Source organism: Pelodiscus sinensis, chromosome 4 (genome assembly GCF_049634645.1).
Source record: "Pelodiscus sinensis isolate JC-2024 chromosome 4, ASM4963464v1, whole genome shotgun sequence".
NCBI classification, from domain to species: Eukaryota; Metazoa; Chordata; order Testudines; family Trionychidae; genus Pelodiscus; species Pelodiscus sinensis.
In genome coordinates this window covers 124,772,712-124,799,746 of record NC_134714.1, presented here as the reverse complement: position 1 = coordinate 124,799,746, position 27,035 = coordinate 124,772,712, and the positions used below count along the sequence as shown (strand labels likewise).

General features: G+C 51.2%; 1 protein-coding gene across 4 annotated transcripts in view; it reads right to left on the bottom strand.

Moving 5' to 3' along the window:
- Positions 1-755: 755 nt before the first annotated feature.
- RAB3IL1 (RAB3A interacting protein like 1) overlaps positions 756-27,035 on the bottom strand; it is a 45,036-nt gene continuing 18,756 nt past the window's right edge. For 2 of the 4 annotated variants that reach the window (XM_006111740.4, XM_075928376.1), the window contains exons 2-11: positions 21,645-21,882; positions 21,223-21,318; positions 19,974-20,051; positions 18,416-18,631; positions 10,147-10,275; positions 9,934-10,046; positions 8,856-8,879; positions 6,234-6,333; positions 4,692-4,758; positions 756-4,335 (exon numbers count right to left, since the gene is read on the bottom strand). In XM_006111740.4, the coding sequence (XP_006111802.1) occupies positions 4,253-4,335; positions 4,692-4,758; positions 6,234-6,333; positions 8,856-8,879; positions 9,934-10,046; positions 10,147-10,275; positions 18,416-18,631; positions 19,974-20,051; positions 21,223-21,318; positions 21,645-21,882 (1,144 nt within the window). In that variant the 3' untranslated portion in view covers positions 756-4,252. Of the gene's footprint in view, positions 4,336-4,691; positions 4,759-6,233; positions 6,334-8,855; positions 8,880-9,933; positions 10,047-10,146; positions 10,276-11,743; positions 12,930-18,415; positions 18,632-19,973; positions 20,052-21,222; positions 21,319-21,644; positions 21,883-27,035 lie in introns of those variants that run through there. The other 2 variants (XM_075928377.1, XM_075928378.1) reach the window with 2 other exon arrangements.

Sequence of the window (27,035 nt, the reverse complement as noted above, 5' to 3'; positions counted from 1 at the left end):
TAAAACCACAGCACTGAAAAGTGCCCAGGATCCTTTTCTATTTAGGTGAGTGACCTCCAGGGTATCTTTACCCCCAGTGGTGATGAGGAATGGCATCTGGCTGCTGTGTAAACCCATCTGAGGTGACCTCTCTTGCAGCGGGTCCCCATTGCAGGCCAAGGGTGACCCAGATGCTGTGCATGATTTAGACCGGCACATTTCTGGACACTTTTCTGCCCAGGTCCCACATGGCAGAAGTGAAGGTGTAGTGCTGTGAAACCCCTTAACACTCAGCAATTGCTCTACCTGTAAAACAAATCTACTGCCATCAGAGGAGTTCGAACCTTACAACCTTCAGCACCAGCTAAGTCACCTGGTCACAGAAAATAGCTGACACATAAGCATCCTATACCACTAGAGGGAGGCAAAGACCCACATTCTCCTAAGCTGGCTACACAATCACTACCATTCCACCCTTTAGGTAACAGTACCATGGTATCCCGTTCCTATTGCAATACTGAAGTGGTTCCAGTAGTTCTGATTTGCTGGGTTTACAGTGAGATCAGGGCATCTCCGAGTCCAAGCAGTGCAGGAATTCAGGGTGGTGTATTATGGGCACCAACTCCACTCGATCCATGAGCCCCCTACATGAGCTTATCCTGAAGAGCCTTAGTCCAGCTAATTATCAGAGCTATTTGGATCCTTGTTTTGGCTCCCTCAACTTTCCTTTCCCTACTTAGTCTGGCCGAACCAAATATGGAGTCTACAATTGTGAGTCTTCCTCTAGGCAAAGGTTTATTTTTCTTTACAAAGAGAAGAGGGCTGTTCAAATTGAGTAATTTCAGACTAATTAACACATTGTTTTTGTCTTACACTTACAACAGAGTGTCTAGATCAATAATGGCTTGCATTTCTCTTGCTCCTTTCCTCCCAAAGCATTTTACAAATTGATGGGGAAAGCTACACACCTCACCCACTACTGACATGCAGTGACTTTAAGGCTGGAACACAGAAAAATGGATCCAGGTGGAACGGCAAGGAAGGAGCTGAAATCTGAATCTGGGGAGAACGTTTCTTACTCTCCCTCATCACAGCTGGTGTAAACCAGAATCGCTCCACTGGAGTCTGAGAGATGCTGATTCACACCAGCTCAAACTGACATCCAGCCTCGCTCTCTCCAGTAATTCAGTGCAAAACACCTTCTCTTGCAGAAAACAGCCAGGACATTCTCAGCCAGATGCAATGAGGATTTCCAGGGCACCCAGTTGCCAAAGAGGAATTAGATCTTGTAATTCCACCACTATTCCAGGCAACTGGGGCCACACCTGGGTGCTTGCGTTTCAGGCCAGCCCTGTTCTGAGGAGGAGGAGACAGGCACCTTCAGAGCATTTCCAGCATCTTCCTCCCAGATCTCTCACTGAGGTGCAAAACTTGTGTTTCACTTATGATCAACCCTTTGCCTGCAAGTGTACGCCCTCAGGGTGGCACCAAGGGCCACCAGACAGAGCACCCCACAGAGCAGCATGGCACAGCCAGCATTGGCATGAGGAAAGGAGCGCCTCTCCCAGCGTTGCTGCCTCACACTCAAGCTCTTCCGCAATGAAGCATCCGCTGCCTTGCAAAGGGCACAGAGGTTCTACAGCCATGGTCACCAACCAGTAGATCGCGATCTACCGGTAGATCTCGGAGGCTCTAAGAGTAGCTCTTGAGCCCTCTCTGAACTGCGCACCTGTGCAGTACATTTATATTAGATTTCCTCATTTGAGGAGCAGCTACTCAGCAAGCAACAGCACAGGTGAGTCGCTGCGAGGAATGGTGGGAATTTAGCAGTATAAGGATTGGGGATAGCAAGTGATGGAGAGGAGGAGAATAGAGAGGGCGGGGCTTCAAGGAAGGGGCGGGGCAGTAGATCTTGGCTTGGTCTGTCATTTAAAAAGTGATCTTGGGTGTAAAAAGGTTGGAGACTACTGTTCTACAGCCATTTCCCCTCCTATCCCGCCCCCCATCCCAGACAGCGGCAAAGCAGAATGGAAGGCCAGACAGGCACAGAGTTTTCCTTTGCATGTTATCAGGTTACTTGTGTAGCAGCTTCTCCTGGATCGGAGTCTGGCTGCCAACAGGCTGAATTGTGGTCCTGCTGCTGGCAGAGGAGATACAGCACAGAGAAGCGCAGTCCTGCAGCGCCACGTGAGATGATGCAACAGCACATTGTGGCAGCTGAGATGAAACAGTAGATGAGGTGAATTATTCCATTATAAAAACAGTCCAAGGCAAGGTGCTGGAAAGCCTTGTAGTGGGAGTCCAAGGACTTCAATGAGCTTTGGATCAGGCCCTCCCAGGATACTCCTTTATTAACAGCGGGAGGGGAGATGTGAGCTGCGGTGGAGCCCCAGATGCTGTCACATACATGCAGGGGTGTCTCAGGGCTCCCTGCTGGGCACCTGGGAGATGATTAAGGAAGCACTGACAAGTCCAACATACGAGTAACTGGATGAAATTCTACAGCCTCTGTTATATAGGAAGTCAGAGTAGATGCTCTAATGGTCCCCTTCTAGCCTTAATCTGTAAGGTTATGTCTAAACTGCATTCCTCCTTTGAGAGGAATGCAAATGCAGCCGAGCAAAATTGCAAATGAAGTGCGGATTTGAATTTCCCATGCTTCATTTGCAGGATCGCATCCGGACACCTTTTTCAAAATACCCTATTTCGAGATAAAAAACACTGTGTAGACGCAATTATTTTGAAAGAAACCCCTTCTTTCAAAATACAGCCGGTCCCCGAGTTACGAACACATTGACTTACAACCATTCGTATTTATGACCAACCTCTTATACAGCCGGTCCCCGAGTTACAAACGAAATCCGCACTTACGAACAGTGCGGCTGTACGCAAGTGAATGTAATCCAATTTACGAACAGATCAGGTTACGACTTAGTGTTTGGTACGTAACTTGTTCGTAAGTTGGGGACCGGCTGTAACCCTTACTCCTAAAAAAATGAGGTTTAACGTTTATTTCGAAAGAAGGGGTTTCTTTCAAAATAACCCCATCTACACACCGTTTTTTATCTCGAAATAGGGTATTTTGAAAAAGCGGCCGGATGCAATCATGCAAATGAAGCACAGGAAATTCAAATCCGGACTTCGTTTGCAATTTTGCTCGGCTGCATTTTCATTCCTCTCTCGAATGCAGTGTAGACATGTCCTAATGGAGCAGCACAGAGTGGCCACTGAGCAGTGACTGCCTGAGTTGGAAGCTATAAGGAGAGCCAGAGAGGCGACAGTCCCAGGCTGGAGTTTATATTGGGACAACAGGAGGGTGAATGCCTGAGGCTGCTGGCTAGAAACAGGAGTGGCTAGCAGGCATCTTTCTGTGGCTGGGGCTTATAGCAGAGCAATGGAGAGGTGCTCATTCCTGAAGTGACCATCGCAGGCCACCATTGCCTCATGAGGATATGAGGAGACACCGTCTGCAGCCTACTGCAGCCAACTTCAGCACAGCTGTAGGCCGCTTAGCCTGCTTCCTGTTCTGCAATTTCCATTTGCTTTGCGGCCGGCCGAGGCCCCAGGCACTAAGCTTTGGTTTACACTGTAGCGCTTTCCCCACAGCAGCTCGGAGCTGGATTACAAAACCAAACCCTGAGCTGAAAAGCCCCTCTTGTTGTGAGTGGGCCAATGGAAAGAGGCTCCTCGGGGCAGCTGCCAGAGGAGCAGGGAAGCACTTGGAAAACGCTTTGCATGGCTCTCAGTGAGGTTATCGTGTGGTACATGCATTTGCAGGGGGCCCCCGTAAGGGCTGAGGGCACAGCTGGGCAATCCTGCACCCCTGCCTCACTCAGGCAGAGGAGTGGAAGTGGGAGGGCCCAGCTGCAGTCCATTGCCGAAGGGCACTGTGCCAAACAGGGGAGCCCAGGACATCCCCCTCCATGGCAGGTCTCAGAAAAACTGCAGAAGCGAGATCATATATAAAATTTTAAAAACTGGCTATAGGCAGCATAGAGAAACGGGTCAGGACTTAGAGCAGGCCGCTCCCCAGAGCTCAAAGGACCAGCCCGTCTCTGAGGGCAAGGGGAAAGGAGAGGGTGTCTGCATCTCATCGTCACTGCGAGAAGGGCAGCACAGAGGCCTTTGGACGAGGGAACTCATGCTCCTCCCCTCGGTGGTTCATGTCAGGCCAGGAGGAGGAGGGAACCCGTCGGCACCACCTCCCCCGGGTTGTCTGCTGGCGTATGCGATGTTCACGCTGGGCGGCTCCCTTCAGACTGCAAGGCCCCGCCTACATCGTGCTGGGGTAGAAGCCCAGCTTGGCCATGGACATTTCCCTCCTGAGCCGCATGATTTCCCAGTACATCAGCTCCGCTGCAAGGCAACAGGGCAGAAGGGTTAGCCAGCCCCAGCTAGCTGCCATGTGAACCACATGGCTCAGCCCCGTACCCCACTGCTCTCTGCAGAGTACACAGGGACTGGAGCGAGATATAGGAGTGACCCATCCTGCTCAGCCATCCCTGCAGCATGAGGCATAGCCCCCCCCAGGCAGGGAGTGTGGGACCCCTTCCTTCCTTCTCTGCCCCCTTCCATGCTCCCCACGCCTCAGGCCTCTTGTTCCCATTCCTTGCTGTGGAGCCGAGTCTCATTCGGAGACAGGGAGCCCCTGCTGACCAGAGGGGGGGCAGCCACACCCAACCCTCTGCTGGGGGCTGCTAGTTGCCTCTTACCATCCTGTCTCACCAAGCCCTGCTGGATGTAGCGAATGTAGGTGAAGAAGTTGCATACGGCTGTGATCTAGGAGGGGGAAGAGAGAGAGAGAGACACTGCTGTAGAACAGCTTGACCAGGGGAACGGGCAGACACAGCAGGGCTTGGCCAAAGCAAACACAGACACACTGGACAAAGGATCTCTCTTCCTGAAGGCTGCAGGGTTTGGCAATGCTGTCACACATCTCTGTGCTGTGGCGGCCTCCTCTGTGCTCACAGGGCCGAGTTTCACAAGTGCAGAGCACCCGCAACTCCAGCTGGAGTCAATAGGAGCAATGGGTGCTCAGCACTATTGTCACAGCTGCCTTTGAAAATCCCAACGCCAACCCATGGGCCTCTCCCATGCAGAAGAAGAATAAAATGGAAAATGCTGCAGAAGAGCAGATAAGGGGCTAGACTGGGAGTAAAGGACTGTGGTGTCTAATTTCTCCTCTGCTACTGAGGCTTGGTGTGACCGTGAGCAAGTCACTTCACCTCCCTGGGTCCGTATTTCCTCATCTGCAGCAATACTGCTGCGCTTTGAGAATTATGGATGACAACAGCTTTCTGAACCCTGTGTATTTTAAGGTGAGGATAAGAGGTAGGCGAGAGGCAGATATTTATGTGCATTCACTACCAGAAATGAATGCTGCTTGAAGATGAGCGGGGGGCTGACAAAGTTTCACTCAAATATTTGTAACTAAAACATCTTAAGCCAGAATTTCATGACCTAGAATGTTTACATTTTGAGAACCACATAAACTTGAAAGGAACAACTGAGCTCTGCTGAAAGAAGTTTTTACAACATGGGAATTTCTCCTGTTTGAAAACAGCCTGGGTGGAAAACTACCCTGTTTGCACAAGGAGTGGTTGTGCTACACTGGACTGTTTTTGTTAAAGTAACATTTTACCTGCATAGCCAATACGCCACAGCTCTACCCCAGACAGTGACTGCTGCAGGGAATGATTTGCTCCTTGTGCCCCCAAATCAGAAAAGCACTTAAACACACCTCTACCCTTTAGGCTAAGGCTTGACAGCTCTGCCAAACGGAGCCATAACCATTTGCTTAAGTACATTGCTGACTCAGGGCTGTAATAATACTGAATAATTTACCTTTTCAGAGCCCTCCAAAGTAAAAGGAGATTCTGTTTCCAGAACAGCCCTAATCATTGCTCTCTGCTGCACAGTAACGAAACCCGGCATTCAAGGAACAGCGAATTATAGTGTTTGACAAAGGAAATCAAAGCTTCCCAGAGAATGAAATCACGGAGAACAGAGAAGACATATTCTGAACGTTACTGTTGCCTTCAATGAGTGACACAACCCAGACTACTGCATGCTACCATACCCTGAGAAACAGAGCTGAGGAGCAGCGATTGCTTCAGAGTGACTGAGCCAACCTAACTCTAGGAGCCAAATTCTCCCCTACTGACTTCTGTGGAGCTACACCAGGGTTTGATCAGCTTCCCTTTCTGGAAGAAGCCAAGGAGAAGAGACAGCCCCTAGGATGCTGCATGACTCACCCTGGCCCTGCAGGATGGTGAGATGTAATAATAGTTCCCAGAATCCCCCAGCTTGATGCGGTGTTTGCAGGCGCGGGACAGGCCACTCAGAGCACACTTCCTGCAGGGAGAAAGGAAAGCAATGCTTCAGCGAAGGATAGCCCCATGGCACGGCAGCAAGTAGCTTCCTCAAGCCAAATCTCAGCAGCCAGGTGAGAGTCAGTCAGAGCCCAGAGAGGAAAGAGGAAGGTGAGAGCTGAGTTCTCTACTGCCAAGAAAAAAAACTACCAGAAGGGGCAAGTACAGGAGAATTCTCATCATGGGTTTGCACAGGAGACACAAGGAGCTATGCAATCCCCCAAGTGAACTGCTACAGGGCTCTGCACTCCAGGGCTCCCCCTGTAGGAGCTGAAATCAGAAAGACATGCAGTGCTGGCTACAAGCCAGGAGAAAGCTGTTAGATGTTAGGACAAAGTAATGTCACACATGTAATGAGTTCTATCTATTCTCTGCATCTCCTCCATCATACATGCACTGGTGAGTTACTTGGCCTTAGGAAAAGGGAAGTTGTGTTCTGTGAGGGGAGGGAGGGCATTCCTTCATCACTGCTCAGGGCTGGATCTATTTGGTCAAATGGCAGCTACCCGCACCGGCCCTGAGACCTGGCATAGAGCACGTCCGTAGGGTTGCAGCCAGCAGGCACATGCCCAACTCAGATTGTGGTTCAGTTTCTCCAGGCAGACACATGGCACCTCAGACTACTCAGAACTTAAGCTGTTCTATGCTATTATTATCAAAATGGGTGGTGGAGTTTTAGGGCATCATACAGAGTCTCTGATGGATGAGAGCCACCTGGACAATTCAGTCTGGCCCTGCACTTTGCAGGATCTTTCACTACTTGATTCTCATTAATCTAGTCTCCAGCCTTCTATTGAACTCTGCAGTGATGGTTCATTGGCCATCCCCTTCAGTGTTCTGCGCATCCCTCTTAGACCGTCTTCTTTCTTAGCCGTAAAGTTCATGGCTCTTTTTCCTACCATCTACTGAGACTAGGAATGTTCCCCTTTCTCAGGTCAGTGTTATGCTGAAAGTATTTATAACCCTTCATGGACCTGATGACCTCCTGAGGTCTCTTTCAGCCCTATGATTCTATGAACCCAAAGGCCAGCTCCTGATCTGTCACACTGGTATAAGTCCAGAATAACTTTCCTCTTCCTTTGGCTCATGCCCAGTTCAGAGCCAAAGCCTAGAGCCCTTCCTCAAGCAAAGTTTTCACTGAAGCCAATAGGACTTTTACCACAGTTCCTCATCATCTGGCTCTGTGCACACAGTCACTCACTGGGTGGGTTGTCAGTAGGAATGGAAACCAGTTTCAAAATACAGGCTCTAGCATTTGATTTAAAAAGGGTTAACTCCATTATCTTGAAGGCTGATAACCTCTTCCATGGTCCAGCCACATAGGGGATACATTATACACTCTGCTAGCGAGCTACTACATAGCTCCTTCAATTTCTCCTTCCGTACGTCCTCTCTTCCAATCAGTGTATCATTTCTTCATTGTCCTTTGACATGTGCTTTCCCGAGAGGCTTATTCTGCTAGAACCCAGAGCACAGAGTCAGTCGGTTACAACGTGCCGATGCCACACAGAAACCACGTTCAAACGTTAACTTTTAACTTCAAAAATATGAACTCAAAAAAGAAAAGGGTTATAAATTAAATGCCATCTGTAGCAAAAGTGAAATTCTCTCTTGTTCTGGCATTTTCATTGCATGACTACATGGACTACACACTGGAACTCATCTCTGATTATGCTCCACTGGTCATCTTGCTTGCAGTTGGTATCTTGGAGGCAGTGAAGTTACTGTCTGCTATAGAGTCACGTTTAATCAGATGGGGCCTGATCCAAAGCCCAATGAAACTGGTGGGAGCCTTTCCAGATCAAAGGCCAGGAGATGTTGGGGTATCCTGATCTTCTCTGTCTTGATTCAGCTGCGTGCAAAGAGAACTCAAGTTTCCAGCATCCCTCCATACAGGCTAAAACTTAAAGAACAACAAATAGTCTTGTAGCACGGCTCGGAGAGATTTCCTGGTATTTGTCATCATGTCCTTCCCTGTCGCCACACCTCTGGCCTGGATGCAGGCATCACTCCTGAGCTGTGAAAGTAGCTAGGATCGCCACCACCCAGGCAGGAAGAATCAGCGAGATGGGGAATGTGCAGGATCACTTGTGAGCCTCTTTCATTATCTTCTCTCCCTCACTAGCAAGGTTTAAACAGACAAACACTGGCTAACACACACAAGCAGAAAAGCCTGGCCAATGCTTTCTGAAATGAAGAGTGATTTGGACTGCCTGGTTTTTGAGACCTATAAAAGGGACGGAATTTTCAAAGAGCACTACGCACCCCCCTCTGGAAACCAGACTCTTTTGTGATGTCTCAAGATAAGCCCAAAATCACTAGCCACTTTTAGGCCATTTGTTGCAAAGAGGGTTGTAAGTGGGGCCTTCAATTCACCTTCCAGCATATTAATAGGATTGAAAAAATTACTGGCTGAAGTCCAGCCTCAAATCCATTAGTAACCAGGTGAGTTAGTAACTTGTTAATGGATCAGAGATCTTTAATCATTGGCTAAAAATCACTTACGTGACAATTTGTGACCGGAACCCGCTGTGGGAAAAGACAAAAGAACAGAAGGCAACCAGTCAGGATACACACAGGATGGCTTGTTTTTGACCTGGAACTAACACTCACTGAGTGATTTGTTTTGAGAAGAAAGAGACTGTGGAACAGCTTGCCATGAATCCCGTGTGTCATTCAGGTTATTGCCACATGACATGACAAACGACCTTTGGTTTAGAAGAAGCTGCTGTTAGCAGAAGGAAAAAACCCAGACTGACCTAAACACAACAGCTAAGCAAAATCCTCTCTCTTAGTCAAGAAATATAAAGTTCAGGAGTCTGACCGCTATCTGTTTGCAGTGGTATTGGACTGAGCCACTTCGGCACTGCCCTTCCTTGGGTGATACCCTGTAACACCAGGACACAGACAGACAATTGATTCCCAAGCTGTCACAGGAGGGATCTGAAATCAGTCGATACAACTCTGAGGAAGGCTTGGGGTGACAGAGAGGAGAAATGAGTGTGCTCATTTTGCCCCAATTCAAACCCACCTGTGACCTAGAGCATCATGAGTATTCAAAAATCTGATGTGAACTTAGATGCAATGGGACACATGCATAGGAGAAATATCAAGAGGGGAGGAATAAAAAACACCATCTGTAGGTCACCCAGCTTCTGAGGGTTCTCCTAGTCCCAGTACTTAGCAAATTTTTCCCTGGAGAGAAAATGTTTTCAAACAACTCCCCCTTGGGTTCCTCCTCCGTCTCTAACTTTAAGTTAGAGGAAGAAAACATTCTGTAACTTTGTGAAATCAAAATAGTTTTTTCAGTCCCTCAAGGTGGACTCCAAAGCCTCAAACTTCATGTGGTTTTACCAGCCCCGATGTGGTTTTACCAAACCTTGCGAGCTGCTGCCCTCGGTTTGAGATGGGAAAGCTAGCTTGAGAGGCATTTCTACAACAAACTACTCAGCTACTACCCAGTCCTGCTCAGATGCTAAGAGATAGCGGAGACAGAATGCAGACGAACTGAGCCAATGTGTGGGACAGAACCTGCCACAGCCTTGGAGGAGGCTGAAGGAGCACCTGGGAGAAGAGTCCTTACTTTGGTCCACCACATTCCATCGCTGACACCTTCACCACAGGCAGTGCCTGGGTAGCGACAGGCTCTATGGTGAGCGTGTTCTGCTCCACTGCCTCCCGCACCAGCTCCGAGAGCTACAGCAAGAAACACAGAGCTGAGTTCAGACCAGCAACGCTCATGCCCAGTGCAGTCTGTAAGATTCCCCCAAGTCCTGACGTCTGCTCCCGCGCTCACCTCCTGTTTGGTGAAGTCCAGGCAGGGCCCCACGTCTTCCCGGTAAATCCTCTCCAGGAAGGAGCAGGATTTCTCCAGAGTCGGGGATTCCTTCCAGGCCTGGAACTCGGCGTACAGGATGGAGTCGACCTGCAGTGAGCATGAAGGGAGACACAGGAAGAGAGAAGGTGTGGAGTTGGGGGAAAAGACACCACAGGAGTTAGCACACCTATTCCCCAACTACAGGGGTGCCTTGGAACCCACACAGGAACTGCAGAAAAAAGCAGGATCACTTCTGGGGGAACTGCTGTATCTGCCTTGTCTGCCACCCATCTTAGCATCTCTGAGGGTATGTCTAGACTACATGCCTCTGGCGACAGAGGCATGTAGATTAGACTACCCGGGAGAGGAAAATGAAGCGGCAATTTAAATAATCGCCGCTTCATTTAAATTTAAATGGCTGCCGCGCTGAGCCGATCAGCTGTTTGTCGGCTCAGCGCGGTAGTCTGGACGCTCCCAGGAGGCATACCTGAGAGGTTGACAAATGCCTTTGATGTCGACCGCGGAGCATCCAGACTACTGCGCTGAGCCGACAAACAGCTGATCGCACAGCAGCCATTTAAATTTATTTAAGATTATTTAAATCGCCACTTCATTTTCCTATGCCGGGTAGTCTAATCTACATGCCTCTGTTGCCAGAGGAATGTAGTCTAGATGTACCCTCAGGCTGTGTCCAGACTCCATGCCTCCGTCGACGGAGGCATGTAGATTAGCCAGATCGGAAGAGGGAAATGAAGCCGCGATTAAAATAATCGCGGCTTCATTTAAATTTAAATGGCTGCCCCGATCTGCCGATCAGCTGTTTGTCGGCAGATCGGGGGAGTCTGGACGCGATGCCCCGACAAAGAAGCCTTTCTTCATCGACACAGGTAAACCTGGTTTCACGAGGCTTACCTGTGTCGATGAAGAAAGGCTTCTTTGTCGGGGCATCGCGTCCAGACTCTCCCGATCTGCCGACAAACAGCTGATCGGCAGATCGGGGCAGCCATTTAAATTTAAATGAAGCCGCGATTATTTTAATCGCGGCTTCATTTCCCTCTTCCGATCTGGCTAATCTACATGCCTCCGTCGACTGAGGCATGGAGTCTGGACACAGCCTTAGAGATCCACATGGCCAAGTGAGGGTAACTTACGGTACGTCTAGACTACATGCCTCTGTCGCCAGAGGCATGTAGATTAGGCTACCAGACATAGGAAAATGAAGCGGCGATTTAAATCATCGCCGCTTCATTTAAATTTACATGGCTGCCGCGCTGAGCCGACAAACAGCTGATCAGCTGTTTGTCGGCTCAGCGTGATAGTCTGGACGCGCGGGTGTCGACATCAAAGGTATTTGTCGACCACCCAGGTATGCCTCCTGGGATGAGGTTTACCTGGGTGGTCGACAAATACCTTTGATGTCGCCACCCGCGCGTCCAGACTATCGCGCTGAGCTGACAAACAGCTGATCAGCTGTTTGTCGGCTCAGCGCGGCAGCCATGTAAATTTAAATGAAGCAGCGATTATTTAAATCGCCACTTCATTTTCCTATGTCTGGTAGCCTAATCTACATGCCTCTGGCGACAGAGGCATGTAGTCTAGACGTACCCTTAGGCTGAGGCCTGTGCAAGGCCCAAGTTCCCCCAGGACAAGACAGAGAATATCCACTGGGGGGAGACAGCCACTGAACACATGTATGGACCAAATTCCCCTCTCACCCCCAGAGAGGATAGGCAGGGGTTGTCCACAATGACAATGAAGGTAGAAAATCTCCTAGGAGAAAGTGATCAATGCAGCAAAGGGATGAGTCAGAGAAAGGTTTTCAGTGAGCAGCCATCACCATTTTTATCGTAAGTGCCTTTCTGTAGCAGGGCGTGCTGGATCTTTAAAGACAGGTCTTACCCAGAAGTCTTGGAGCTGCTGCAGCCCAGAACTGTGGCGTTCTGGGAGTTGTAGTTCCCAAAAGTGATGGGGCCTATAAGTAGCGGAGCATGCACAGAAGGAAAATGAGAGTATAAGAAGCAGCCTCCCTCAGAGCACTGAACCCGTTAGGGGTTCTCTGCAGAGAGGGAGTAGCTTCCCAGGCCATGGGAGCAGCTTCACCCATTCTGCTTTGCAGAGGAACTCAAATTTGCTGCTGTGAGAGACCCATGGCAGATTTTGCCTCTTTCCTGGTCTCTCTCATTTTATGCCCTGCTTCCGTACCCCCTCCCAGCATGCCCTACAATTCCCATTAGTCGAAAGCCAAATCGCAATATGCCTTCACTCTAGGCTGCAGCAGTGACAGGACCGTGCTGGGCCTGGCCCTGTTCTTAAACAACCAGCAGACCCAGTTACAGTTTGTGAAAGGAGCACGTGGAAGAAAAAAACAAAACAAGCCCAGCATGAAAAGAATGCAATGACCAAAGCAGCCCAGTCCCCCATCTCCCTAGATAGCACACTAGCTCTGTGCTACAGAGACTGCTCACCTGGTGCCAGGATACAACTCCAGAGCCACACAATGGAAATCAATTAAAGAAACAAAAAATGGATGTTAGTGTGAAGAAAGGGAGAAAGGCTGAAGGTGTAAGAGGCTGGTGAATCCCACCCTCCCCTCAGCCTGTCCTCTATGCCACCTCTGTTCTTACTCCAGGGGTTACCTGCTGCAAGGAGGACGATGAGGAAGAATCTGCCACCAGGGACTGCCAGCCTGGCTCGTAGGTGATGTGGATGGCCTTCCCCGGGACAATACAGAGGAGCAGAGAGAGAAGAGTGGGTACCCCAAACTTTGAAGGACGAGTGGAGAGTAGAGAGACAGACAAACAGACAGACAAGGGAACAGTTCAGAGGGACAGGCAGAGAAAGAAAGGCAAAAACATGACACAGAAGACACAGAAAACTCGAGTTCTGCCAGTCAGCATGTTGAGTGCCTCTCAAAAGGTCACAGGTTCCTCAGCACCTCCTGGGCCTAAGTTCTCATAAGTGGCCAGGGATTTGCAGTTGCTCAGTTTTTGGGTGCCCAATGATTAGCCTTAAAGAAACCTGATTTTCCCACACGGTTGGGCAACTCTGAGACCATAAAACCCCACAGAAGTGCCTAAAGTCCGGCATCTAAAAACAAGCATCCAAATTGACTAGTCATATTTGAAAAATGTGGGCCCGGGATTTTAGGCATCAGGCTAGCTGTACCAACGGAAATCCCTTGTGTAAATGTAACCCACATATCTCCTGGATGTGATGTACTATTCCATCTAGTGGTACCAAGACCACTCAGAGGGTGTGTCTACACAGCAAAGTTATTTCTGAATAACTGCTGTTATTCCAAAATAACTATGCAAGCGTCTACACAGCAATTCTGTTATTTTTAAATAATTTCGAAATAACAGGATGGCTTACTCCAACTCCTGTAAACCTCATTCTACAAAGACTAATGCCTATTCCAAAATAGCTATTTTGAAATAAGGTGTGTGTAGAGGCTCCACGGCTGCTATTTCGAAATAGCCCCTCACCAGGGCCATTCTAAGTTATTCCTCCCGGGGCTCTAAATCGAGATAGCACGTCTACATTAGGGAAGCCTCAGATTAATTTTGAGGCTTCCCTGCAGTGTAGACATGCTATTTTGAAATAAGCTATTTTGGAATAACTGTTCTGGAATAGCTTATTCCGAAATAACTCTGCAGTGTATAGGCATAGCCAGAGAAAGAATAATAAGTCTGCTCTACAGCCTTAGCTGAGCACCAGTTGCTTTTGAGTTCCTGTGGCAGAGACTCATGCACTAAGCTCCAGAGCTCCCAGGTTTGGTTCCATTTGTAGGGTCTCTCTATCAGGGTCTCTCTTTACATAAACACAGTTTACGCCAAACTAGTGTCAGGACTGCACACTTAATGAGCAAGAAAGGGAAAATCATTACCAGCTTTGGCATTCTACAAGCACCTTCTATCCAAGAATTTGCCATCAATTGCAGACCTTCCATGATTGACCCTCACAACAAGAGCAAACAATTGACAACATCAGCAAACACAGCCCTTTGTTGTTTATGAATTGCACACAAACAGAGCAGGACTTTAACAAGTTTTTCCCCACCTCAAAACTGTTCAGCCAATACTTGGGCTGCATTAGCCTTTCAGCTGTTTGAGATCGGGGAGTCACTAGTCCAGCTGCATGACTGGACACCTGAGTCTTATTGCTTTGGGCCCCGATTGGATCACTTTGTTTAGGAGTTCACTGGGGTTTTGATTAGGGGGTTTTAAAGGGACAGTCCCATATTTAAGCCTTCCTGCAGGTGTCCCGACTTCTTCTTAAAAATAGGCAAATTGTCCAATGTTTTCTGTCTCCTCTCATCAGTACCAACTCCTGGTGCTGGTTGGATCCCTGCTCGCCAGCTGCCTGCCCACCAGAGATGAGTGGGACGATGGGAGTGGGAGTACAAGGCTGGCAGCAGGGCGAAGATGCAGCACATGGGGACGGCCGATCCCTTGCTGGTCCATCAGCACAGCTCCCCACTGCGTGCCTGCTCTCGGCCAGCAGGGCCCCACCCCTGGCTGCCTGCTGTGAGCTGCAAGAGTTGGTGAAAGTGGGCAAGTGCCAGGCAGTAGCCAGTTACATGCCAGGAAGGGACAAGCTGCTTTCAGCCACATGGGCTGTGTCTAGACTGCATCCCTTTTCCGTAAAAGGGATGCAAATTAGACATATGGCAATTGCAAATGAAGCGAGGATTTAAATCCCCCCCGCTTCATTAGCATAAAAATGGCTGCTGCTTTTTTCCGGCTCAGTCTCATTTTAAGAGGGATAAGGGATCTTTCGGAAAAGGCTTTATTTTCCAAAAGATCCACGTCTAGACTGGCGCTTTTTTCCGGCAAAGCTCTGAGCCGGAAAAAAGCGGCAGCCATTTTTATGCTAATGAAGCGGGGGGGATTTAAATCCCCGCTTCATTTGCAATTGTGATATGTCTAATTTGCATCCCTTTTACGGAAAAGGGACGGAGTCTAGACACAGCCATGGAGTGGGAGGGAGAATAGATGAGTTCTGCAAGGACATGGCAAAGTCATCCCTTTCCCCTGAGGCTGTTAGCAGCACCTGCTCTCTCCCTCCGGCAAAGTGCTGAAAGGCTGCTGCTGGCTGCATTCTAGTGTGAACCCTGGCAGACATGTGGGGCAGGAGCATTGACCTTGTGTTCCCCCCCATGGGTTCCCTTGGGAACATGTGGTGCTAGGTACCAGGGGAGGTGGGTCTGTCTCTGAAGCCCAGCCAGGTGCGGAGGGTGAAGAACGCTGGGCTGGGAGGGTTCGGTCGGTAACACCCCCCATGCCCATGTGAGAGAGGTCTGTGGGAGTGTGTGTGTGTCATCTCTCCCCATGTTTATATGTGGGGGGCATGTTTCAATCCTCCGTGTGTGAACCCTAAAGCCTTAGACGTGAGAAGATAAATCAAAAGAATCCTTCTATGCAGTATTTCTTTTTAACAGGAGCCCAGTCAACTTTATATTAATTTGAACTTTTGTACTGATTGCCACTGAACTTGCTTGAATATAAGTAATTTTACCAGGTAACCCATATTCAGCACAGAGAAAAATGGGCACCCTAGTTTTTATTTATAGAGAGAGGTAGCTGTGTATAACCGCAAACCTCTTTCATTATTGTCATAAGGATTCTTCTATTGGGTTACATGCTTCAACTTCACATTTATATATCTGGGTTCTTTGCTATATGATCAAGAGAAAGGTAGATGCAAACCACTGAGGCAGGACTTCATGGCTATGTATCTGACTTTTCCTTTAATTCTCTCCTCACATTCACACACAGACTCAATGTGTATAATTCTAATCCCATATCTAGTGCACTTCAGCAGGTGCTTACTATCATTCACTGGGTCTATGTATGTAAATTAGACACTTCGAAATTGCAATATCCTGCGCTTCATTTGCATAATCGCATCATGGCGCTCTTTTGAAAAAGAGGTTAACGGGATCTTTTGAAAAAGCCTGCCATTTATGAAAGAACCGCATCTAGACCATGGGTTTACTTTTCAAATGGCGTTTTTCTGAAAGAGCGCCATGATGCAATTATGCAAATGAAGCGCGGGATATTTAAATCCCCGCTCTATTTGCAATTACGAAGTGTCTAATTTACATCCCTCTGTCAAAAGAGGGATGTAGTCTAGACACAGCCATTGAGGCCAGGTCTACCCTAAAAGGGAAGGTTGACTCAAGATATGCAAGTCTAGCTATGTTAATTACGTAGCTGGAGTCGATATACCTTGCTCCAGTCGGCTTCCCTTACTCCTCACAGAAGCAAAAGTACCGCCGCTGGTGGAGGTGCCCTCTTAGTTTGATTTATCAAGTCATAACTAGACTAGCTAAATCAAACTCCGGGAGAACAATCAAGGCATCGATCTTCAGTTTAGTGAAGACATGGCCTGATTGAATTCACCCATCCACTGTTGCCATTCCTTGAAGTCAGACAATCGAGCCATCCTCTCTGGCCACCTCTCCCTGGTCTGATTAGCTGCCTCACTTCCTGGCTGCATTCTAGGTACAAGTCAAATGAGCCAAGAGCCTCCCTGTGCTTGAAATGCTTCCATGCTGCAGACACCCATGCTGCTGAGATCTGGTGGTGGAGACAAATCATGTTCCCCCTGCCCCACAGCCATGTTTGTTCTTCCTGTTCAAATGCCAAAAGTTGCTTCCTCATCCCTCCATCTCTCACACCCCCAAGGAGTTTTCCAGATGGCCATGCAAATGCTCGTTCAACGGTGCATTCACACAAATAGTCTTAACCCTGTTTGCAGAAAGAGAAGTTCTGGCAAACCCATGTTGTACTCACATCAGTGTTCAGGGACGGCAAGAGAAAGGGGGCACAAAACTCAGTGAAGGAAACCAACGATCTGAATTGAAAGAATATCCAAAAAACTGCTTGAATTTACTACCCTGACTCTATTTAGGAGGCAGGTAATAGCTGCTTTGGAGGAAGGGACACTGAGGCCCAGGGAGGAAAGGTGACTTGCCCAACATCACAGAGGGTATGTCTACACTACCCTCCTATTTCGAAATAGGAGGGTAATGTAGGCATACCGCAATTGCAAATGAAGCCCGGGATTTGAATTTCCCGGGCTTCATTTGCATAAGCCAGGCGCCGCCATTTTTAAATCCCGGCTGGTTCGAACCCCGTGCCGCGCGGCTACACGCGGCACGAACTAGGTAGTTCGAACTACCGTTACTCTTCATTCCAATTCAAATCCCGGGCTTCATTTGCAATTGCGGTATGCCTACATTACCCTGCTAGTTCGAACTAGCGGGGTAGTGTAGACATATCCAGAGTGAGGCCGTGGTAGAGTGAAGGAACAGAAACAAATTCTGACTCTCAGGCTATGTCTAGACTTCAGGCTTCTTTCAGAAGAAGCTTTTCTGGAAGAGATATTCCGAAAAAACTTCTTCTGAAAGAGAACATCTACACGGCAAAAGCACATCGAAAAAGCGATCTGCTTCTCCGAAAGATAGCATCCACACTGAATGGACGCTCTCTCGCATTTCAGCTGTGATTACTATGGGTGGAGTGGCCACCAGGGCACCTGTGTTTTTTCCTCTTCTTTTGAAAGAACTCCCTCTAGCCCGTCCACACACGCCTTTTTCCAAAAGAGCTCTTTCGCAAAAAGGCTTCTTCCTGGTAAAAAGAGGTTTACCGATGTTGGAAAAAACGCTCTGTTCTTTCGATTTTTTTTTGAAAGAATGGGATTGCAATGTGGACGTAAGTGAAGTTTTTCCTAAAAAACTCTGCAGTGTAGACATACCCTCAGCACTGCAGTCTAACCCCCCAGGCCACACTTGACTGATGGGAAACCAAAGCAAACCCTGCATTAGCCAGAGCAGCCACTAGATTGCAGAGGCAGATCAGGAAAGCCACTTCCTAGTAGGCGCTTACTGCCTGATGCCAGTGCAGCTAAGTGCCTTATCCATACCGCAGAAGCCCTGCAAAGATACCTGGGTTGTTTCCAAGAGGGTCTCTCCTGAACCCAGACTGAAATGAGTCCTGTAAGGGAAAAATCCACCCTTGGGATTTTGCCGAGAAACCCCCAGCTCCCAGCACAGCAAGACTCAGAGGACTCCTAATCCACTAATGGCCTTACTATGAACATCGCAGGCAGTGTTCCAACACTGAAACCACGGAGCAGGGGAAAGGCTGGGGACTCTGCTGACCTCCAGGGAAGTCCCTAAGACGATCCCTCCAGCAGCTCCCTACCCAGTTGCTCCAGCCCACACAGACTGGATTTCACCCACCTCTTTGCACTCATGGCTGACGGACTCCAAGGGTAGGCTCTGGCTGGTGGCCGTGACTACGGCACTGCTGGTGCTCTTGTTCCGCCCGTGCCCTTTCCTGAAGACGGTTTTGGAGGGGCTTTGGAGCTGGGGGTGCAGCTCCCGGTTGGGAGAGGAAGGGGTGGAAGTGATCACCAGAGTCTTCAAAGCAGTCACCTCTGCCTGCAGCATGTCAATCTGAGAGACAAAGGAGTGTCAACAACGCCGCCACTTCCACCCAGCGGAGCCCCCTGCACCATGCAGGGAGTGCATGCTCAGGATCCAGGGGCATCTGCACGACCCAGCCACACCCTCAGCCGAGGAGACATCTCCTGATCCACCCAGAGCACCCACCCACTTCTTCCACCTCCTGCCCCATCCTAGAATCCCACACCATGGAGCAGGGGCTATACAGATCAGAAAGAGCATGCAGAGCCTTCCCTGCCCCTCCCAGTCCACACCCCCACCCTTCCTGGCTACGCAGGCAGGACCTATTTAAGCCTTACAGCCAGAGACCAGTAGCAAGTGCAGTCCCATGCCCCAGTGGTACATCCCGATCAGGGAAATCCCCTCCCTAACTCCTTCCTCCCCAGACCCCCTTATCCGCGGTGCCCGAGGCAGCAGCTTGTTTGCTAGGCCACAAACTGCAGCTCTGTGACGCTGCTGGCCAGCTCTGTGCTTGTGTGGGCCCAGGTGAAATTCTGGGCCCTGTTTTTCACCAGAGAGTTGGATCCGCTGCTGGCTTCAGCAGCACGTTTCCCCACATTCAGTGGCCACTGCGAGGAAAGCTGACAGACTTGCTGAATGTCTAGAGGCCAGTAGTCTGGGGCCTAGAGCAACCACCTCCCGGAGCCCCACCTCCACTCTACCCTTACCCCAAGCCCTGCCCCACTCTGCCACCGGCTCCTGCTCCATCCCCTCCCACCTCATTGCCTGAAGTCCGCTCTCCCAAGCACTGTGAGCTGGAGAATACTGAGGGGCCTGGCATGGGGGGATAATAGGGGTCAGGCCCCCCCATACTCCCCACAGATATGGACACCAGAGCAACCCAGCAACCAGCTCCACTCCTCCCTGCTACCCATCTCCCAGCCTGCTGCTCTCCACTTCACCATGACGGCAGGGAGCAGAGAGACCCAGCCTTAGCCTGCTGCGCTCCCCCGAGTGATGCAGAGATCAGGGGGACAGAGGGGCGCGGGCTAGGACTAGGGCCAGGGCTGGGGCACGCTGCTTCCCACCATGGCGAGTGGAGCAGGCTAATGGGTCACTCCAGCTCCCCCCGCCACAGTCAGTGTGGGGTCCCGACATCTACTGCCGCCCCATGCCAGGCCTCCCCGATGACCCCCCAAGCCATCCTGGGGCTCCGAAAGTGTGGGGCCTGGAGCAGACATCTGAAACCATCAGGACGGCTGAGTCTGGGAGGTGCCACGGGGAGAAGACTGGATGGGATGTGCCCCTCAGCTATGCTGATGTCCCCGGGCCCCTGCCCACAGGCAGCCCCGTGTCTGTACAAAAGCCTGGGGTGGGCTTGGAGAGTCCTCACCTTTCCTCGTGCCTCCCTCAGCTGCTTCTCTGACGCTGCCTGCTTCGTGTTTGCATCTCGCACCATCTTGTGCGCTTCCTGCAGCAGACAGAGAGAGCATGACCTGCTGCCCGTCGCAGCCGGAGTCCCAGCCACACACAGCCCCTGCGGTGAGGAATCCCACAACGCCAAGCGCCAAATCCACCCTGCCCCCTGGGGTTTTACGTGCAGCTCAGCAATTCTCGGGGGGGGGAGCTGGGTACTCAAAGGGGCCTGTAGCAAGAACAGTGTGGACCTCAGAGCACAACATCTCTCCCAGCTCCCCTGGGGCACGGCCCCGATGCAAGCACATGTCCAACTGGTACAGTAGAGCCCCGACCTTCCCTTGTCCTGTGCCCTGGGCTGCTGGAAGACAGGATTTTACTGGCCTGGGAGCTCCCCAGGAGCCATGGCATAAGAATGGAGAAGGGGCCAGGGCCAGCCCACAACATTTTGGCACCTGAGGTGGGGAGCTCAAATGATGCCCCCATACCCCCTCGCCTGGGCCAAAACTTTGAAAGGTCTCAATTCTGCCTTCTTCCTGTTCTACGCCTCTCATGGCACTCCACCTTCTCTGTGCATCTAGAGCAGAGAGAATACATCTGCACCAGCAACAGACACAATTTTCTACATGCTGGGTCCTAGTGGCGCCCCCGCCCCCCCCCCCCACACACACACACACAGTCTGGCACCTGAGGCAGCCGCCTCAGTTCGCCTCATGGTAAGGCCAGCCCTGGAAGGGGCCACATGAGAACAGCTGCAGCAAGCAGCAGGCAGGGCTAAGCACCCGCAAAAGGACTGTCTCGCTTCAGCAGCAGCAATCGAATAAACCATGATGTGGCCCAGCCGTTGGATGGGGGGCAGAGGGCACAGACACCCAGCCTCTCCTAGCACAGCCCACGTCAGCCTCGGCTGGCTGCAAATCCAAGTGCCGTGAAGACACGGGCTGCTCCGGTTCATGCTTCCTGCCAGAGCGGCTGGGGTGACTGGCGCGGAGCGGGGGAAGGGAGAACGTCTGTGCCCCATACTAGTGCCCTCCATGCTACCCCTCTGACCCATTAACAGCGCCACCAACCTGCACCTCTCTCTGCCATGCACAACTGGCCAGCTCTGCTGGTCAGCCTGGGAAGGCTGCAGAAAACCCCATGGCTGGGCTAAGTGAGGGGAGAGCCTGGCCCCAGGGGGACAGCGAGTGAGCTCAGATAGCGAGGAAGGGGGAGGGGAGCGATACCTCAAACAGACTGGCAGTCAGCTCCTCCAGCTCCTGCTCCAGCTGCTCTCTGACCTTCGACAGCCTCTCACACTCCTCGTCCTTCAGCTTCAGCTCCTGCAGCGGGGGACGCCGGGGACTCGGGCAGACGCACCCGCCAGGCCCCCGGGTGCTCTGGAGACAGCAGCCGCCCTCTCCCACATGCCTCATTCTCTCCCGTGGCCCCCTTCCGCCCCCTCCTGGTCTCCACACACTGACACTGCCGGGCCGTCCTCTGTGCGGATTCCAGCCCCCCCTCTCCCTTCTGCCCCCAATCACTCCAGATGCTTAGGGCACCCACCCACCTTCCAGCCCAGGTAAACTCCAGCCCTTCTACCCATGCCGCTTCCGGTTCCTGGCCTGTGCTTGCCCTCCGCCACCCACCTCCGTGCCCAGGGCTTCACCTTCTGTGCTCGGTGCAGCTCCTCCTTGAGGAACTCCGATCCCTTCTCGCGGATCTCCACCGAGGAGCTGCGCAGGCGGGAGACATTGAGCTGCGCGGTGGACTGGTCGTCATCCTCCCGGCAGCGAGGTTCCACCGGCGCCAGCTCCTTCCCGCCCCCGGACGACGCCAGCGGCTCCCATTGCCCCACCACCGGCTGCTTCTGGAGCTGCTGGCTGCCTTCCTTGAATGGGGCCTGGCTGGGGGGCACAAGCACATGGAACATGAGCCAAGGGAGAGGGATCCAGGCTGTGGAAAGCACCAGGATCCAAGCAGCTTCTGTGGCTCCACCTAGATCTCCTGATTTAAGGGGTTCTCGGTAGAAAGCTCCCCCCCCCCCCCACACACACACCCAGCGGAAATGAGCCTCCTGCTAACAGCCAGCACAGAACGGGACGGCGCTCCTCAGGGAGATGCCAGTGCTGCAGGAAGTGCACACAGCTCTAAGGAGTGTGGGAGGCCAGGGGGGACCATGGGGCTCAGCCACAGCTTGGGTTGTAATGGCACATCTGCAGGCCAGATGGATCCTGCTATGCTGGCGTCTCGCCCCCACAGCGCGCGCACACACCCTCCCCCCCCGCATGGCTCGTCCCCCGGCGTGTGATACACGCAGGAGTCCCACTGCCAGGGACACAGGACAGCCAAGCAAGATGTGAGCTGCAGACAGGCCAAATGCCGGAGCGGGCATGAAGGGCCCTCCAGCCCCACTGCAGCCCAGGAGAGCCAAGGGACTGCTGGGGGCTTCAGGCAGAAGAGGCCTGGACGCTCAGGGACTCATCCCTCACACCAGACACCGAATCCACCCTGTCTCCTCAGGGGCAAAACCAGGCAAGGGAGGCAGCTCCCAGCCTTCATCCCTCACCATCCCAATCCCAGGTGCTGAAAGCAGGGTGATTCTGCTGAGCCAGGGCGATGTGGGGGGTGTCTTTCTCCTCCCCAGCCAGGGGCCTCCTCAGCGAGGTGGGCGGGGGGGGAGGGTGTTTTGTTTTTGTGGGTTGTTGGTTTTTTGGTTTGTTTGGGGTTATTGGTTTTTTTTTTTTTGTTTGTTTTGTTTTTTTTCGCTCCTCACTTGTGTGCAGACCCCAACGCTTTCTTCTGTGCGTCACCAGCCCCCGACCCAAAAAAGGTTCCTCACCCCCGCTCTAAAGGCAAGGGGGTGAGGCAAGAGGCATCAGACAGGCTTAGCTCAGAGGAGCGGTCTCTGCCTCCTGGGTGGCAGCCCTGGGTTCCCATTGCCTTGGTGGAGGGCCTTCTAGGAAGGGAAAACCCTAAACAAGCCACTTCCTCCCATTCAGCTCTTCAAACAAGGGCCAGGACAGAATGGCCAGGACACAGGCTGGGCCCAGGAGCCCTTACAAGGACCAGGTTACTGCCACAGAGAGATAAGGGTTAACGCCAGGGAGGGGGCTGCAGGGAGGCCACCCCACCCCCTGTATCTGTGCTGTCACGCTGCTGCCTGTGTGCCTCCCTCCCCCTCCTCACCCCTGCCAGGGAGAACAGGGAGAGATCACAGCTCCCTGGGAGGAACAACAGCAGGGGAACCACTGAGAGGGGATACAGAGAGCCTCCCCTCCCCGCCCCGAGTTTCATACAGGAGGTGTGCCCCAGGCAAGCACAGCCTGAGTGTGGTATGCTGTGCCTTCTGCAAGGGAGTCCGGCTGCTCCTAGTCTGTGGCCCTGGGGCAGGGAGTCAGCATTGTGTTTATTGACAGAAGTAGGGCGATTAAGATAAGAAAAGTCTGGTAATTAAATTAAGGACCTGGAAGTCATTAGAAGAGCTTGTAAAGCAGGAATCTCTGCAGGGGGTGGAGTATTTTTCAGGGGATGCAGAAGAAATACAGCCAAGCCCTCTGTACCACTCCTAATCCTTCCTTGGTTTTGTGCCCTTCTTTTCGCCTAGCAGGGGTGGGGAAATGAAGGCCCAGGGGCAAGCCCTCTGAGCAAAGGTTACATTCAGAAAAGATGGGAGATCTGAGGGGCTAGGAATAGGGGGGGATCCTTCTGGGTTGGGGGCTGCTGACCCACAGAAAAATCAGTTGGGGGGAGCGGGCACACAAACAAAAAAACACCTCTTACTGACATGGCCCCTGACTGAGAAAGACACTCCTCACATTCCCCTTCCACACTAGTGTCTGGGGAGGGAGGTGGCCAGACTAGCAGATTTTGTGTGCTCCTGCCCCACTGAGGGCCAGCGGGCGGGGTCCAGAGTGCCAGTGCAGGCTCCCCAATGCTGGGGGCGGAGGAGCCAGAGCCTCAGGGCCCAGATCCAGGCAAGCCCAGGACCATATCTGGCCCCTGGGCCTTCATTTCCCCACCCCTGCTAGGCGAAAAGAAGGGCACAAAACCAAGGAAGGATTAGCAGTGGTACAGAGAAGTGTCTGAGTGCCTCACCCATCTCTCCTCACAGCCCCTCGGGGAGGTAGAGCAGCGCTGTTATCTCCATAGAAGGCTAGGTGCTTTGTAAACCCCACTAGGTGCCTTGCTGCCTAAAAAGCTTTGTAACTGTCCCTAAGGCTGAGGGTGTTCAGAAACAGGATAGCCAAGTAGAACCCAGGTCTCACTCCCTATCCAACTCCCTATCCTCTCTGCTGTATGCTGCAAAAGAACAGGACTCGAATGGGAGGAAAACCAAGAAGGCCACTTCTCGCCAAATCCAGCACACTGTCTCAGCAGTGGTTGGGGAGGACATCATGGTTGAAAAGCCCCATACCGCAAGGGGCACTGTGAAGCTAAGATGCTCAGGGTTCTGCTTCAGCACCAGGTTGTGGGCTCAGAGCTCCAGGTATCAGCCTTGTCAGTGGGCCTTCAGCTTTCTGTCCTGGGGCCCAGCCAGTTCAAAACCAGTCCCTGCTCAGTGGCCCCCCTGAAACCTGCTCACAACCCCCAGACCCCAAGGTCCCACACCCTGGTTGAGAACCACTACCTTTAAGGATCTAACACAAGATGTCAGGACAGGTTAGCATGAGAGCAGAGTGGGCCTAATATTTACTGAATTGTCTTTCTTTATACAGGAACTAGCACTTTTGCCTGGCATTGTTCAGGTCCTTAAGAAGGGGCTCAGGGCAGGGGGTTGGGGGGGGCAGGAGTCAGGATCGGGAGGGTAAGGACAAGCTATAGGCAGAGGACTTTGTGTTTGTATGTGGGGGGGGGGAGAACCCCCCAGAGTTATGACAGGGCTGCTTGCTCTTCCCCTTCCAGTCCCTGTCAGAAATCGAAAGCAAAGTCCCTGCACTCCCCAGCCAGAGTGAGGAATGTAGCAAACTGTGCACTTTCCCTCACTCACTGATGAAGGGGAACAGCCAGAAATGTCCCCATATGTATGTGGTGCCTTCCCCAAAGGGCGCCTGAGGGGTGGGAGGCTTGGGGTTGAGGCAGCCCTGGATGGGGGAACATACCTCCAGGCAGCCCCTTTCGCTTCTCACTTGTGTGCAGACCCTGTATCTTGTGTGATGAGTCTGTATCTTTTCTGTATAGTTTTTTGAGGAACTATCCCATTCCAGGCATATCCCATTTTCCTGGCACAACCAAACTCTCACATTGCTTAGTTTTAAGTTATGACAATAGGAAGGTGCATACCAAATGTGGTGGACCTAGCTCTTATTGTTTAGGAGTTCTTGGACGGACAGACAGACAGAGAAACTCTCTCAAATATAGTAGATTAGATACAGTGTTCCTGTCAGCTAATTTTTAAGTTATTACCTGTTGTTCTGCAAGTTTTGAAGGTGGCTAAATAGTCCCTGTAATCACACTAAAAGTTGCTCCCCAACTAAAATCTGAAATGGTCCCTTGAATAAAAGCCTCCATTATTCACAGCACGGGAATTTTCCAAACCCAGACTCAGCCTAGCTGAGCCCTTGGGGGGAATGGAGACTGGAAGAAGAGGCTGCACGTATTAGCAGCACGACATCCACCCTACAGGGCCCAAGAGTGAGACACGCTGAGGCAAAGTCTAAGATCTCAACTGAGATACAATACAGGTTGCTTTAAAATGACCTGAGGGGAGGACGGTCCTGTGATAGGAATACTGGCTGGGCTGGGAATCCTAGGATCTAATCATGTCACCCCTTCATGCCTCTGTTTCCCCACCTTTAAAAGGCAGGTAATGCATGCCTCCAGCTGACAGGGCTACTGCAAGGATAAGTAACTCATTCACATCTGTATAGCACACCGAAAACACTGAATGCAAGGTGCTACATATGCACAAAGTTACAGTCCTTGATACATTTGTATATGAAATAAGACTCCACAAGGGAGAGTTTTGGCCTTGATTTTTAAGGTCTCTCCTGCAAGACTCATGAGTGGCATGAACCCCACAGCGTTCCCATCACCACGTCACTTGGAGGGACAAAGGATGAAGCTGACCAGAGCAGGAAATAAAACATGCAGGCTCCAGGAAGTCCCAGGGTTTGTGAATTGGTCTCTAATATGCCCCCAAACTCAGCATCCTCATCCAATGTTTCTCATGAACGTCACTTATAATTTAAAAAAAAAAGCAAGATACCAGCCCATCTGTGTGGGATACAGGTAAACATAGAGGCTATGTCTAGACTGGCATGATATTCCGCAAATGCTTTTAACGGAAAAGTTTTCCGTTAAAAGCATTTGCGGAAAAGAGCGTCTAGATTGGCACGGATGCTTTTCCGCAAAAGCATTTTTGGCGGAAAAGCGTCTGTGGCCAATTTAGACGCACTTTTGCACAAAAAAGCCCCGATCGCCATTTTTGCGATCGGGGCTTTTTTGCGGAAAACAAATCTGAGCTGTCTACACTGGCCCTTTTGCGCAAAAGCTTTGCGCAAAAGGACTTTTGCCCAAATGGGAGCAGCATAGTATTTCCACAAGAAGCACTGATTTCTTACATGAGATCGTCAGTGTTCTTGCGGAAATTCAAGCGACCATTGTGTAGACAGTCTAGACACAGCCACGATGGGCCTAAAGTGAAGGGCATTGGCTCCCACGTGATCAAAATTTCAGTGTGGCAAGTGAACCCCTGCCCTTTTTTTACCACAAACCTGCATTCCCCACACACACCGAGCAACTTGTGACTGCAGAGGCAGGCTCTGCTTTTAACCACACATTTACTGCCTGGTCATAGTTCAGTGCATTGCCATTAATTGGATTGGTTTCAGAGACTGGCACGTATATATCCAGGGCAGAAAGAGAGGCCCAGATGCCAAGCTGAGCTCTCCCTGAAGAGACGCCTCCAGGAGACATGATAGAGCTGGCAGGGGAAGAGGGAATCTGGCAGGGCAGAGTTGGGGATTCACAAGGGACTTGGATGTGGGTGACAGTGTTGCCAAGGGAAGGTGAAGGAAATGCTCCAGGGGGATCAGTTCCCAGCTGTCAAGTGAAGTCA